We start from the raw sequence: 16,634 nt of genomic DNA, 5'->3' as shown, positions 1-16,634 counted from the left end.
GCAGGCAGGTGTTTGGCCATCCCCAGGAAAGCTGGGTCCAGTCACACGTAGTGGTGACTTGGAAAGACAAACACAACAACCCCCAGCGTCCCTTCTGCTTCCTTCTTCTCCCTCTGCCTTATCTATTGAGCATGGTGCCATATGGTATGGAATGTCCCTTTGGTCATCTGGGGACAGCTCTCCTATCTGTGTCCCTTCCCAGCTCCCTGGTACCCACAGCTGGTGGGTTGGGATGAGGAGCAGAAAAGCTCTTGGCTCTGTGCAAGTGCTGCTGAGCAATAACAAAATCATCCCTGTGTTATCAGCACTGTTTCCAGCACGAGTCCAAGCCATACCCCATAGTCACTGCTTGTAAAAATATGAAGCCACAGGGGCTAGCTTCTTAGCTGGTCCCTGTAGGGTCAGAGTGCCCCAGGCAAGCAGTCTCAAGGCTGGATATCTCAGCCCTTCAGGGGCTGTTTCCGAGCCCGAACTGCTGCACAGCCGTGGCCACCTTAGCAAGCTCAGTGATTGTCAGCTCTTAGTGATATCAGCTCCTTTATGGTTTCAGCTCTTAGCTTGCCAGGAGCTCTGGCTGGTTGTGTCTTCCAGGAAAGCAGACGAGAGAGATGAGAAGGCGGCTTCAGAGTGTTCCATGATGGTTTATTCTGAGGGTTTCGCGAAGGGTCCGAATGCAGCTCTTCTAACAAAATGGGCCAAGACAGCCCCTTTTATAGGGTTAGGGGGGCTTGGAAACTGACCAGTTGTAAAGGTTAGGGAAACTAGCCTATGGGGTCACAGAGGGATAAGCAGGCCTGGAGGACCAGAGTGAAAACTTCTGGTTCAATTCCTATGACTCAGCATATTCTTATCTCTAAGTATTCCTCCACAGGGCCATAGCTGGCCCTGTGCCTGCTACAACTGCTCTGAAGACAATTAACTCTTCCCCTGCCAAAACCAGCAAACATCCTAAATATTCAAACACAGAATTACCATGGATAAAACACACTTCAGCAGCACATCTCTGTCTTCCAGCAATTTCTCCAAATTCTCTCTCATTGCATTTCTGTCAGTGAGTATGATCAGTTGCTTGCTATCACTACTACTCATGTTCCAAATAGGAGAGGACTGAGCAAATGTGTCCTTTCTTAGTTTTTTTCCCCACCTTACTACAAGAAGAGAAGAAGAGAGAAGCTGCTTCACTGTGAAAAGAGAAGATACTCATAAAACATGCTTTTAGCTTCTGCCAGGGGAATATAATTCACTGTATTCCTCTGCAGTTTTCTCCACTGCTTACAGTAAATCAAAACTGTGATTTAAATAATATGAGGACAAAGAGTAAAATCCTTCATGTTACATGTTTAGGAAAGATACTGGAAAAAGTTATACATCATTTTTACAAAACATTAGTGTGCTGTTTTGTGTGATATTACATTAATATGAAAGGTTTTTGGTGGCAAATGGACTGCAGAAGTGGCTTCTGTAAGAAAGCATGGCAGCTGTGAGACAGGAGTGAGAAAATGTGAGAAACAGCTCTGTGGTCACCAAGGACAATGAAGAAGAAGGAAGAGGAGCTGCTCCAGGCCCCAGAGCAGAGATTCCCATGTGGCCTGTGGAGAAGGCCATGGTGATGCAGGTTGTTCCACAGAAGCCCATGGAGGACCACAGGGAAGCAGATCTTCACCCTGCAGTCCATGCAGTCCACCCATGCTATTTTAGGTGGATGTGCTGTGAAGGAGCAGCAGCCTGGGAGAGCCCAACCAGAGTAGGTTCCTCGCAGGAGCTGTGGCTGATGGAGTACACACACTGGAGCAGTACAGTCCTAAAGGGCTGCACACACAGAAAGGATCTACACTGGAGTGGTTGTTGAAGAACTGAAGCCTGTGGGAGGGACTTGCATCAGAAAATTCCATGGAGGACTGTATCCCATGGGAGGAACCTCATCCTGGAGCAGGGAAAGAGTGTGAGAGAAAGGAGTGGCAGATAAAAAGGCATCATAAACTCACCCTAATTATTCATTCCCTATTTTCTCTGTGCCATTTAAGAAGGAGAAAAGTCAGGAGTGAAATTAAGCCTGGGAAGAAGAATGGATGGGGGAAAAGTGTTTTTAGTTTTGTTTTATTTCTCATTATTCTGCTGTGGTATTAACTGTCATTAAATTAAATTAATTGCCCCAAATCAAGTCTGTTTTGCATATGATGGTGATAGGTGAGTGATGTCCTCATCATTATCTTGACACATGAACTTTTCCATCATATTTCTCCCCATTTCCTGTGAGGAAGAGTGATAGAGCAGTTTGGTGGACAGCTGGCAGCCAGTCAAGGGCAGCTCACCATTGCCAATAGATATAGCATACACTTCAATATTTTTCATCCAGCAACATATTCTTATGTGCATATTCTACAGTGTGAACAGTCATGATTATCTGATTGTCTGCACCTTGACTACCTTCTAGCCATCACTGATGTGTTAGGTAGCCCAGGGACTTCCTTGTGGCTTTTGTCCAACTGAGGACAAATGGATTTATCTGAAGTCTTCAGACAGGGGGAGAGATACAGAATCTGACTTAATAGGTTTCAACCAAGTCCCGGTGAATATGGAATCACTTCACCAGAAGCCTAAGCTTCTCTCCTTTTCTTCTCTCCCAGAACAGGTCAGGTGGGGTAGAAATGTCTGGAGCTGGAGACAGCTCATCTTGTCCTACCTTGGCACTGTATTTAACAGCACTCTTCTCCTCCCACAACCTCTTGCACATAGTGGCCTGTCACACTAAATCCATGCAGAGATGGCAATAGGGAACAAACAAATTGCATAATGTCTTATGCTTAGTGGGGCCTCAGTGCTGTCAGTGAGCCCCATAGTGCTATTTGACATAGTCACTAGCTGAAGAGCCCTTAATTAAATGAGCATTAGAGAAAACTGGTGTGGAAGTGACTCAAGTTTGAAAATCACTTGAAATCTGACACAATTTTCTCAGTATTTTTCATATTGCCCATCCCCTGGGAGTACTATTCTTAGCATATTAATTAGCAAACCATTCAAGTGCAAAGTTTTTGGTGCAGTTGGGAACCTAACTATTCATAGTCTCATATTTGTCTAGCTTAGGTAGATTATATCTGCCTGAGGAAAGCAAGACTGCCTGCCCACCAAACTCATATCTTTGTGTTCTTCTCTCTGGCACACTTGTAAAGAAATTTTCTCTCAGCCCTCTGTAGGCATGTGACCTGACCAGGTGTTGATATTATAACAATAAAGTAAAAACCCCAGATAGAAAGAAAAAAACTGAAAAAAAATTAAGTTTTCTTTCATAATTAATTACCATATCTGATTTTTTGTTTTAGGACTTAAGAGATCTTCTCTGGGATATCTGTAACAGCAGAAGGGAAGAAGCAGAGCGGGAACGTACTGGTATCATGAATGAAGAGTGGCTACCAGATCGCAGGGGGATTGCAATGAACCATTTCTTTACACTTATGCAGGTATGGACTGCTACAGTAAGCATGAGAGAAATTTCATGTGGTTGGCTCCAAATATGTGAAAGATTAAAAATTACTTAAGCAAATATTCATGTGTTTTCTGAATTTATAGACAAAGTTAAGAGAAAAGAAGAGATGGCATTCCATAAATTTAACTGTGGAATATAGGAAAGATTAAGAAAAATACTATTCTTGTTGTTCAATCCCTAAAACTTTCAATCTCTATTATACACTGCTACTTTTTTGCATTTTTTGAACTCCAATTAATCATCTAGAGTTTTGTGACATAAATGTTGCAGCTCTTTATCCTTCTGTGATCATATTTCCTTTTAATTTATGAATTACATCATTCAAAGCTTGATGTTATTGTATTTCCCATATCTCAATTGTATTTCACTGATGTGTCTTGAAATTTTATCTGTTGACCAACAAAAAAAATCCCTAAAGAATCAAGTTATGTTTTGAGATTGAGATGTCACTTGCTGCTGTTTTTCAAATATGACCGAGCTTTGAGATATGTAACTTCAAAGTTTTCTAGAGTCCATTAAGTCCTGCAGTAAAGTAAGATTTCCCTGTTACTGCTGTTCTAGATGCATAAAATTAGTTTAGAACTGGATTGGAGTAGTCTTGACTAGACTGGCTAGACAGGTGTTTGTGCAAACTAAGTGACCATTCTGTGAAATGGCAAACTTAAAGACAATGAAAACTGTGTTTGTAAGCACCTGCCTTGTGATAGTAATTAAGCTAAAAAAGCCAGGCCTAAGCAGTTTAGGGTGGGGTTTCAGCCCTTTAATTCTCTCTGCTATTTTTATATGCTTAATGAAAAAGGGATCCACTCTCTTATCTCATGTAAGTGTTGTGGTAATTCGAGAAAAGTTTGTGAAATAGTCAGTGCTATAGTAAGGAAATTGTTAACTTTGTTTTCAAAGAGTCTACATAATGCCCTAAATAAAGACTTTGGGCCACTGACAAAAGAGAGGTCAAAACATCAAATAACTGCTGACTATCTGAACCTCATTGGTCCTGTAACTAGGATTTTTATAATCCTGAATATTTTAAAAAAATCTGTCTTTAACTATATACATAAAGGAGACAAAATTATAATACAGAGCTTAAATATTTTATTATTCTCCTAGTTATATCTTTGCAATCCTAGTTCTAACAGAATTTAATGGGCATGTATGATGGAGTTCAGTGGAGATTCACTATGAATCTAATTTGATCTGTCTTTTGTGGACATGCACAATAACAGTATAAAATGACTAACTCATTTTAACCATATGTAAGCTTTTGTTTTCATAAATAAAAATTTAATAGAAAACATTACTTCTTGCTTTACTTAGTACATATTCCCCCAAATAAATGAATTATTAATCCTAAAACTACAGGACTAAAAATATAATAACTATAACTTTATGTAATAACTATTCTTTTTAGAAGCAGCCAAAAATAGGTTTCTTTGTCATTGAGTTCTCCATTTCTGGGGTTTTCTGTTGGAGGTTACATATATTCCCCAGGTGGCTCTGTAACTGTGTAAACACATATATTCATATAAATGCCCTTATCAGATTTCATTCCTTTCTATGCACACAGTTATACTAGAAGATATTTCCTCCTTAACTTATGGATAAGTGCTGGTTTACACCACAAAGGTTTTATCCTTTGTTTTGTGAATGTGGTTTTGTACATTTTCCCATGAATATTTAGTACTGTTTTGTCAGTTAGAAACTAACACCGTACTGAATCAATAAATCAAAACATGACAGGTGTTAAATGTTTCTTGAATCTTACTTGATTTCTTCTGAGATGATTCACACAAAAAGATCATGACACTTAGGTGTTCAAAGTCTGTTGATTACTTAGGTCCAGAAAAACTGTATGACTTTTAAAATTTTCTCCATCACATAGCCCTTTTTATTTTATGCTTTTAAGACTTTATTTCTTCTGAACAAGAAGATCCATGTAATTTGTCAGCACTTGCTACTGGGAAATATAAATATATATTCACCATAATATATTGTAAATAAATTGAATGAACTGAACATTATTTATTGTAAATAGCTTTTCCTATTTTAACAATTAAGATTCTTATTACTGCCTAGAAATGACAGTGTGAATCATTATAGATGTAAATAGAAGTATGCATTCAGTATATTATAAATTTTAAAACAATTATGACTGTGTTTCTTGCTGTCCCTCAAACTCTTAAGATTTAGAATTTCTTCTGTTAACATGTGATAACAAAAAATTGTTCTGTGGTGTGTCAAATTGCAGTCTCTTTGTCCTTCTTCAGGTTGAACTGGATCGTTTCCAAGATACAAAGAGACTTCTTCATGACTATTATAGGGCAATGGAAGGAAAAATCCCAACAGAAGACAATCAAGATTTTACTAGACTCCCATTGTTAGATATTATTAATGGAGAGCGGAAGGAAGATCAAGATGAATCAAGAAGGTAGAAATGCAGTGTAAAATTGAACAAATAGAACACATAAAATGAACAAATAGAATGTGCTGATAGATTTTTGGAGTATATGAAATTCAATGTCTGTATATTTCAAAGGATGGAGAAATAAGAAATTTTTAACTAGGGATTATAGTCAAATGATGAATCTCAAATCATTTTAGAGGTTGCATTTGTCCCTCATTTTTACTTATTTACCTGTATCATATTCACCAATGCATAACTGAATTGCAAAACATTTTAAAAGCTGCCTCAGGCAGAAATCTACTTATAGAAATGTTTCTTTCTTTCCTTTATATTGCTGATGGTTTACAGCACAATCCTCATATATGTAAAGTATTGTTATGGAACATGAGTTGGTTTAAAATTTGTGCCAATTAATAAAATTAAATGTTATCAATTTTATGTAAATGTAAATATAATTAAGTGTTATGTAATAACAAATGTAAATCAAAGCAACCTTCAAAGATGTACCAACCTGAATGTCATATTAAAAGTTGAGGGATACCACCTGATACTTTCACAATATAGAAAATGCCATCAGTAATAACACCTGATTTTTAAACTTAATTAGAGCGAATTAAGAAATTATCTGAGTAAAGTGTCTGAATGTGGAATTCGCCAGCAGATCACACAGTCGTTTGATGTAGTTTTATCCATCTCTTATTATTTTTTAGCTGTTACACTTAAACTGGACATTTTTCTGGCCATACACACACCTCATCGCTTTTGTTCATAAGGAAAATTCCTCCCTTTTTTTTTGCTATTGCAAATTTTGAAAGTACCATTTCCATTCTTTCAGCATATTCTCCAATGTAGATATTAACGCTTTTTTATAAAGCAGTATCTAAATTATTCCTTATATTTTATTTTTGAGGATTCCTCTAGTTTCTTGGAAACTACCTTCACCAGGTAATACAGAGTCAGAAAAGAGTGGAACTAAGAAGAAGAATCTTAAGGATAATAGTTCTGAAAATGGAGTGACTACTTGCAGGGATGATAAAACCCTTGTTATTGATACATGGCGAACAGCAGTAACAGCAGTATCAGATATGGTATGGAATGTTTTATTTACTTAAAGATTTCTGGATTGTACAGTCTAAGCCCCCCAATTAAGTAAGCAGTCTAAATCCATCATCTTTGCACTGTCTTGCTCCACCACTGGTATTTCCATTTAGTATGTTTGTAGTTCTATGAGAAAAATATTGGAGTGTGTGTTTTCAGCACCTCCATAGTTATAACTGAGCCTTTCATTCCATTACTGAGAAATATTTCAAATGTTGCCTCTATATATCTTCTTCCATGATAAACTCTTCTCTTATCCCTCAATAGATGTGTGAGAAGATGGATTAAGTTTAATTTTGTGATGCAGTGTTTGCTCAAACCTTTCACATGTTCAGACCCTATGGTTACATTCTTTTTCCTATATAGCTTAAAGTAACTTAGGTAAGATTTTCAAATGTTTGTTTTCTAGGTTAGATTTTTATTTTCTCTTTGATCATTTAAAATAACTTAATTTCTGCATCCTTATCATGTTGCTCTAGGCTTCCTTTGTATACTGTTGATTCTTGCTTTTCTAACGTTTTCCTCAAGCACAGACAGTGACTGCAAGATTTAAACCCAGTATGGGTCTGTCTTGCGTTTTTGCTGCAGAATTTAATTTTTGAGAAATAATCAAAATTTAGTAAATTTGTTAAAATATCTCCTTTGTTTTTTTTAATGTGTCTACTTCTCATCAAGTACTTTCAGCAAGCATAAGCTAATTAAAACAGTAGTTTCACAGAGCTGATACTATGTACTGTACTATGTGTGACTGTGGTGTCAAGGTAACAGCTGAAATAGAGTTTAGAGAAATGGAGGAAGAAAATGAACGTCAGCTAAAACAGAAATCTTCGAAAGCTGCACCCAAACAACCAGGCAAAGCGGCTGGGAAAGATAGCAAAGGTGCCAAAAGTGCATCTTCCAAATCACCTCCTAAAAAAAAAGGTATTTAAAATGCAGGCTTTGTTTTAGCTTTGCTTGAAATAACTGAAATGTCAATATATGAATAATACAGAAATTAATAACTCAACACATTTAATTTGGGTATAATTTCTCTTTTAAAATGTAACATCAGTATTAAAAGCTGGTAGTGATAAAGGAGGGGAAAGGCATTTGAATGGCAATTGCATTTATGTAAACATGTGTAGTTGTTATATGTAGAAATAAATATTCTAAATGGGAAGTAAATATTATTTTTCTTCGTGTTCTGTGTTGGAATGGAACAGTTAAAGCTAGTTTATCAAGTAAAATAAATTATGCCTACTTGACAGCTGAAGTCCTAAAAAGGAGCAGATTCCTATTGCGGTAGGTCTTGCACATAGGCCTGGAGAGAATCTGTCCCACCAGGTGAAAACACAGAATTTATTTCCAAGAGAGAAAAAGCAGGCAGTGTGCTGGAAGAAATTGTGGCATACAAGGCTGTTTATACATTTTGTGACAGCTATTTCCTTGTGCAGATAGTAGTTTGTGTAATCTTCACCTTTTGTCTGCAATATGCCATAATTTCATTAGCAAGCAAGGCCTGTAGCCTAAACTTTTGTGTCTCTTGTTAAGATGTTCTACATAGCAAGAGAGAAGTTCAGGCCCTGTGAGTGTAGGGTAGCCTGAAATTCTTATACTCCAAATGAGAAAGCTGTAACTGCAGAGTTATTGTGCATAACCCAGTTGACTTCTTTTCTTTGACAGAAGTTTCTTTTGCACCGTGCTCAATTCTTTCTCTCTCTGTTATTTCTGCCCATACAGAGTGAACAGAAGCTTAGCCTTGCAAATACTTAGCCAGTTGTGAGCCCCAGGGAGCCTTAGGCTTAGTTTAGCTTCTCAATTTAGCCAAGAGAGTAGCAGATCTTTAGGCTTCTAGAAAAGTTTTGTGATAAACTAGCTGCTGCATGCTAGTTCAAAGTTTGTGGATTGCTTATTGGAACCAAATTTTGTTCAGATCTGGTACAAGATTACCTGAAATTAGAAAACCAGAACTGCAGCTAGAAAGCTGCAGTGCATTCTTCCTGGTAGAAGATGAAGTATGAACTGATGGATTTATGACTAAAGTATTGACTTTGATACCATCTCAAATACAGTGTTACTGTAGTGTTCCTGTAACATGAGAACTCCCTAGGACGTAGCTGTGGGCTGGTAACAGAGTGATACAACTTACCAGGTGTAGTTTTATCACTTCTAGAACTGACCATTTGTTTTGTGTTGACCTTATGTATCATGCAGATATCATTATATTTTTTTTCTGTAACATCTCCGTCTGCTTCTAGGATAACGCAATTTCAAACATTTTAATAATGCTGAGTAATAGTAAAAGTTGTATGGCTGCAGAATTCCATGCAATCTCTAAAAACATGATAAAATACCTTTACAATATCTGTTTATAGATAAGTAAGTCAAAACAAGGTGGAAGTGCAGGCCTGAAGGGGCATGAAATAACAGATTTCCTTTTTCTTTCTGTTTTTTTGTTTTGTTTTTGTTTTTTTTTTTTTTTTTTTTTTTTTTAATAGCATAATTATTTTCACTTCTTTGATGGTAACTACTACCATAACATATTTATTATAGTTTGTCAAACTTGAATTTATTCCAGAAGAAACAGGTATTTTTCAAAAGACATTTATTTATGTTCTGGTTGCAATAAATAGGTAAATACTTGGGTAAAACAGGACATTCTGACCATCTAGGTTCAAATGAGAGGCACACTTATTCAGTCATGATTTTCCATTCAGAAATACATTTTAGGATGTTAATTAACCAACTTTAGTACGGTTGTATATGCTGCAGTATTTATATGCAGTGTTAACCTTAGCATGACTTGCAGATGTGAATCACATTTGGCAGCTGAGTATCCACCTTTGCATTCTCATAAATGGTCACATCAAGTAAGCTAGAAAATGTAATTTTTCATGACACAAGCAAATCCAAAGACTGAGAGGTCTGTTTTCCTGCAGGAGCAAAAGCCACTCCAGCTCCTATAGATCCAGAAGAATTAAGGAAAGAAGAACTGGCAGTTAAAATAAAGCAAGAATATTTCAGTGCCTTGAAACAGGAGGGTATGTAACTATTTGTTTACTTATATTAGTAGGTGATTTTTATTCCTAATTTGACTAGTATGCTAGTCAATACTAACCAGAGACATTAAACAAAATGGATGGATAAGAAAGAAAAAGGAGAGTCAGTAGTGTCTGGAGAAATCAGGAAATATTTTTAGTGTGGTAATCATCAGTCATTCTGTTGTAAATATACTAAAGGTAGTAATATGATTTTCATTCCTTTTGTCTTCTTTTTCATTTAATCTAATTTATTTTGTCATGACTAAGCAAATATTCATCCTGAGAGAAAGGATTTTGCATAAGTTCTTACTCACACTTCAATATTCAATTGAATTGGATTCAGTATTTGAAATGTTTTGTTCTGGTAAAGAATTTTTTGGCATGTTTCATTGATTTTTTTCTCTGATTCCCTCCTCTTCAAGCAACATGGGATTCAAGCAGCAGGACATAGATTTGGTTGTTCTTCCAAACTGCTTTATGGACAGATTCTTCCAAAACTTACATATTGTTCAGTCATTCTGTCTCTTTTTCCGTCTTACCCAGTAACTTTCAAACAAAATGGTTCACTTCAGCCAAAGGGAGATGTCTGAAGAAAGGAAGTCCCAAACTGAAAATGGTTTGAGATTTTTTTTTAAAGATAGGTTGGTTTAGACTAGAAGACTGTTTTGTCATTAAAGGGAAGATAGAGCCCAGCTTTCATTGATTCCATTTGGCAACAGTTGGCAAGCCCATCATCATATGGTACCTCTGGTGGGCTAGCTATTAAACAGTATTTTATTATGAAAAATAGAGGGCAAACAGCAGTCATTGAACAAACCACAAACTCATAAGGCTTCTTTAGATCCAGTCAGACCAAATGCTTGTACACCTACATCTTTGATCATGGTTTAATACAAAAGCAGTACTAAACTTTTCTTTTATTCAAGAATAAAATTTCCAAGATCTTGGGGTAATGAGAAGAATACTAATAACACTGAAGATCCTAATTGCATGAAGATGAATTCTAGTAATTCATTAACATGTTTTTTTTTTGTACTTGACATTGCTTCATTTTCATCCTATATTTAAGAAAAAAACCCAAGAACCTAAGGATGGCTGAACATGTTGACCCCATTTCCTATTTGCACAGGCACATGGCTGGTATTTCAGAATCGTACTTTTGCTTGTAGCTTTGTTATCTAGTTTCCTTTCAGTAACTTATGGTTTTCACTTATTTAGATACATAGAGTCTAGCAAAGGCACTAGTTGTGTATAGCTGCTAAGTTTTTAACATTGATTTAATATTTAATTTCTCTGTTGCATCAATGTGCCTTGCCTTTTATTCTGTTAGTGTTAAGAGAACAGTTTTATCAGTCGTCTATGCAGTACCTACCTCTGAAAATACAGGGAGACAAAAATTGTCATGCACTTACCTCTGTAACATACTGATAGCAGCTGCTCAAAGAACATGTACAGAAGCCACAGTTACATCAGCCTTAACTGTACTACAGAAAAGTGACTAGCCAGGCAGCAAGTATCCTCTAAGGTACTTTTAGCTAAAAACAGTTAAATATGCTGAACTTTAGGTGCTTAGACTGAGAACATTCCTCACATTTTATAAATATTATTCATTATGATTTTACTATTTAAACAGAGGCAGCCACAAAATCTCGGCTAGAACTTATAAAAGAAAAAGCTTTAGCATTTCTTGAGGATCTAAAATTTAAAGCAGAAGATGCTTATAAAGATATGGAAAAGTGGCTTGGATCCACCTTCTTGGAGGAAAAATCAAGGTAACATGTATCAATTTTAAACAGGAATTTTTTTTTCTTTTTTTTAACCTTGATTAAGGTAGTAAATATAGTTGTGTCTGGAGATGGAAGTAATTTAGAAAAAAATGTAGAAAATAATAATTTCATGTAGTTTTATCTTAGAAACCTGAATGCTCATAACTCATTTCTTGGCTGATTAAAAGGTTCTGCTTGTAGCTGTAAATGTAATTATCATGCTATACTATTTTTCTTGACTACAGGTTTAGCAGATTGCTAAGCAGACAATCAATTATACAGTAGAAAGCTCTGTATCATTTCAGAAGGTTCTTTCCTGTTTTTTACACACACTGGAAAATTCCATCTGTTTTTCTTATCACCACATATTACATTTCTCAAAATTATTTCAAGGACCATAAAAAAAAAGTTCTCCTTCACAGTTTTTTTCTGTCCTAGTAAATAAAATGTACCTGAGTCACTATAGCACATTAGACTGTCACAGAATGACCTATGTCTGTATCATTAAAGGGCTTTTCCTCTCTAAAGGAAGGGAGGGACTTTGCCTTTTACAAAGTATTTCTGGCCTATACTAACTTATGAATTATACCTGGGTCAGTGCTGCTTGATCCAGGTCAGGGCATGACCAAGAAGAGAGGCATAAATGGAGGATGTGAAGGCTTTAACAGGCAATAGCTCAAAGAGGCAAAGCTTCTTCCTTCCAGCCAGTTTTATTTGCTCCCCTGACATGTGCTAACAAAGACACAGTATTTCAGGAATATCATATCCTTTGACCTGACACTCCAAGCCAAATCTGTGTTCAACATTATAGACAGCTGATGTCTTTCCCTGTATAAATTGTACTCATTGCACTTGAAAGAGGAGATCATGTGCCTCTCCAGTATGCTAGCCTAGGAAGTGCTTTCATGTTTTTCCATCAGGTCTCTTCTGTGTCTTAGATCTGACTTTGTATAAATTTCTGACTACAGTCAAAAGATTTCTTGCAGCTAGAGGAAGAGCAGACTTCATAGTGATTTTGGTAGTTACAGAATCCACACAGAGGGTTTGAAATTCTTACTTTAGGAAAACTTTAAAAGCATATTAAAATTTAAAGCTATGTTATTAGCACTGTGTATTATGCTCATGAGTTTCTGCATTTATGTTTTCAGTGTTGAAAAACTGGTAGAGGTTGCACGACATCATATTGAGAGTTCTAGCAAAATCCTATATGAAATTACTTTAGAAGGAACAGATTTTTTCATCAATAGCGATGTAAAAATGGTTCCTGACCCTGTTCCTGACCCTGATCCTCCACCAGAATTTCAACGCATAGAAACCTCTGGAAGCAGTACTCTAACTATTTCACAACTTACTACACTTCATAAGCAGTTTCTACAGCTGGCGCCTAAAGGTAAGAAAGTTGTCCTTTGAACTCCTGAAGGACTGTTGGTTGTCTACTTAAAATCTAAAGTATTTGGGAGCTTAGTAGTTGTCTGTATTGTTAAACTTTACATTAGTTACCTGTATTGTTAAAGATTGTACTACAGTTAAAGATCCTGCTACATATAAAAAACAAAGTTGTAGTGGGAGGATATTGAAAATGTCAAATAACCGACCATTTGAAAGCTTATAAAGGGTTTTTATTGTCAAGACCACGTGTTTAATATTCCTCTAACAGGTGTCTCTATAATAGATTTTCAATACAGTGTGTGTATTGTGCTTGCTTTACTTAAATATGCAAGTTTTAAATTTTTTTACTGGTTGAGAGCTCAGTGAACTCAGGTTATATTATTTTAAAACACAATTTTAAAACTATCTCTATTTTTATGGACCTATTCTATAGGGTCTATTATAAATATTAACCATTGTATTCTTCAAGTCAATGTGTGCCTGTTGTTTGGCTGATTTTCAGGCATTAACTCAAACATGTAATTTTTTTTAACCTTTAAACATGCATTTTTTTGTATGTCTATCCCCTAATTATGGGAGCTTAAGGCTTAGGATGCCTAAAAAGACTTGGAATAGTTTCTGGGACTGTATAAATGTCATAAAGTAATTTAGGTAAGGCAGATTTAAACTGAGATGGAAAGTAGTTACACATGTATTTGCAGAGTGTTTCATTACCAGTGTTTCATATTAAAATTATAATGTTAGTATTATTGCCACTAAGATTGTGAAATACAATGTATAAACAAGTGCTTACAATTCAAGATCTAACTCTTCCAGTGTAATAAGGCCACAAAGGCACAATGAAGTTGAATTTAATTCTTTATTGGGAAGTTATTTTCATGTATATTTATAGAGCAATTCCAATTTCCTTTTGCATATAAAACTGCTTTAGGGAGAAAGATATTTACCGTTTTCCTGCAGAGAGATGCATATTATCTTATCTCTAGTGTAGGAATGTAGATGTGTATGTAAGCATTTCAAAATCTTCTGTAGAGACCTATTCTGCAGATAGTAATGCATATATAATACGACATGAAACTAAAAATCTGTATTTTTGTAATCATTTACAGTACTATAGAAGTGAAACACAGAAACCAGTTTAATTGGTATTTCCACTAGAAAGGGTTTTTTCGGTTTTAGATCAATTAAGATAAAGATACTTAAAACAAAAAAATTTTGTCTATTACAAACTTTAATATTCTTGACATATTTAGGAGAGAACAACCATTTTCTTAGTAAATTTGTTATAATTAGCAAGAAAACAATTGAATATGATTCTACAGTATTTCCCTTTTGATAGTATTATATTCACTTAAATGACCCAAAATGTGACTATCTGAAAAAGGGAATTTTTTGCCTTAGCAGTCATGAGACTATAAAGGAATGTTGTTGCTTATTCTCTGAGACAATGGGGAAGAATTATTGTTTAAAATAAAGTCCCCCATGTATTTATCTTCTGTTTGGTGACTATTACCTTTTTTGGATAGCTGAATGAGGATGGAAAGCACAAGCTGTGCAAGTCATCTTAAAAATACTTCCTCCCAGTCTCTTACACATTTTAAGACAGCATAAATCACATCCTCGGTTTCCTAAGGTGACCACTTCACTTCATTATAGCCTCCTTTCTTTCCTAAAACATCAGGAAAATTTTTCATAGGCTTCTGTCTCTCCTTTTTCAATAGAATGGTCAACAGAAAATACACATCTCAGTACTTAGTCTCTCACTGAACTAAAGAGGAAAAAACACTAAAGCACCCAGCACAGCAGCAGTGAAATTGTTGAATAGCATCTCTAAAGGAGATACCGCCCCTGCCTTGGAGAGCCTCCAAACAAATATAGATTTGCTTCCAACCATCTTATTTTTTCTTATTCTTACCCACCCCAGCATATCTCTCAGCATTCATAGTAGAAATTCACATAAAAAAGCACATGGGGCATAGGCTATTGAGCAAGTCTAAATAGAATAAACCTACCAATCTGCTTGTACTAGAACAGAAGTAGTAGTGAATAATAACTTTCCTGAAGTTGTTCTGAAAATTGGAAATTAGGCTTTTCTAAAGCATCATGGAGATTACATGAAGCATATTTTTACCTAGAAATGCAAGCAAACAAAGAGCAACAAAGGAGGGGTGAGTATATTAGAAGAAAATAACGTGTAAACAGGTTTGTCACAAGATATTTGGTAAATGTCAAAAGGAAATATTTTCAAAATATATCTAACAAATTTCCACAATTGGGAGTGCCAGTATACTTTAAAAAATGTCTGATATTCATGGAAGAATTCTCATGAAACAGTTTTGTGTTTCCTAGGAATCTAAAGTTTTAAAGAACTGCCGGTTCTTCACAGACAACTTTGTGCTGTCCTGCACACTTGGCTCTCCATGGAAGCACATTATTCTCCATTCTAAGCACCAATGGACAAAAAGCCAGCCTGTGCTGGACCTTCCTACCTACTGACAGTCTTTCATTTGAGAAAAAATTTATTTCTTGTTTTATTATCCCAAGTGCTATTGCCCAAAGTCAACATAAATCTGCACTAATTAATTTCACTAACTCATTGATCAAGTTTTTAATGGTGCTCTAATATATTACCTTCAGAGTGCTTTTTTATAGGAAGAGCTGTGATGACACTTAAATGGAGCTAATAACATTCACCTTTTTTATTTTCTCTCTTACAGTCTTTTTGAATTCATGCTTTTCTTATCAACAAAATCAAAATATCCATTAGATCTCATCCCCTTTGATTCCCTTGAGCACTGTGATCCTCTATAACCACATCTCTTGTCATTTCAATTAGCACACATATGGAATGTCTCCATTTTCTTCTAAAGCTGTTTCAGAGAATGCAATTTGGGTGTGGTTTTGCATTACCAAGCAGATCAAAGTAGATTCTATGCCAGATTTGTTTTCTATCTTATGACTGAATCACACAAGAGCGTTTTAATTTTTTTTCTTTTTCACAGGCATGATCCTTATGAACCTTCAGTTTAATTATAGAAGTGATTCTATAATTAGATAGAATAAACACCAGTCAGGTTTAAAAAATTCTATATCTGATAACCAAAAATGTTTAAAATGCTTTTTTATAACACTTTCAAATAGTCTGCTAAGATGTAAACATAAGGGATAACCCATGGCCATATTGCATTGCTGTTTGTTTGCAAATTGTGAACTTGTGAATTGAATTTTATTGTATTGGTAGATTTGGAGCAGACAGTTATATTAAAGTGTGCATGTAGCTCAGCTGAAATGTTACCTTTTCAATGTTATATTTTACTAAGTCAGGATTATATGATGACCCTGGATAATGTCTACAGATTATGCTTTCTTTCCCCAAGCACTCTTACAGAAACAATTGAAGAATAGTAATTACCTGACTTTGATGCAAATAAAAGACTGAAGTCCATATGAGAGCATAGGAATAGTTTCATCATCTC

The 16,634-nt window shown here is 35.6% G+C and overlaps 1 protein-coding gene across 1 annotated transcript in view; it reads left to right on the top strand.

Moving 5' to 3' along the window:
* SPEF2 (sperm flagellar 2) overlaps window positions 1-16,634 on the top strand; it is a 75,491-nt gene that overhangs the window by 37,560 nt on the left and 21,297 nt on the right. The window contains exons 21-27 of the mRNA XM_059837010.1: window positions 3,321-3,458; window positions 5,749-5,909; window positions 6,796-6,973; window positions 7,745-7,904; window positions 9,902-10,003; window positions 11,637-11,775; window positions 12,918-13,159. Coding sequence (XP_059692993.1) covers window positions 3,321-3,458; window positions 5,749-5,909; window positions 6,796-6,973; window positions 7,745-7,904; window positions 9,902-10,003; window positions 11,637-11,775; window positions 12,918-13,159 — 1,120 coding nt within the window. The remainder of the gene's footprint in view (window positions 1-3,320; window positions 3,459-5,748; window positions 5,910-6,795; window positions 6,974-7,744; window positions 7,905-9,901; window positions 10,004-11,636; window positions 11,776-12,917; window positions 13,160-16,634) is intronic.

This window comes from Haemorhous mexicanus, chromosome Z (genome assembly GCF_027477595.1).
Source record: "Haemorhous mexicanus isolate bHaeMex1 chromosome Z, bHaeMex1.pri, whole genome shotgun sequence".
Taxonomy (NCBI): Eukaryota; Metazoa; Chordata; class Aves; order Passeriformes; family Fringillidae; genus Haemorhous; species Haemorhous mexicanus.
The sequence above is the reverse complement of the archived record's forward strand: the minus strand, read 5'-3'. Positions and strand labels throughout refer to the sequence as shown.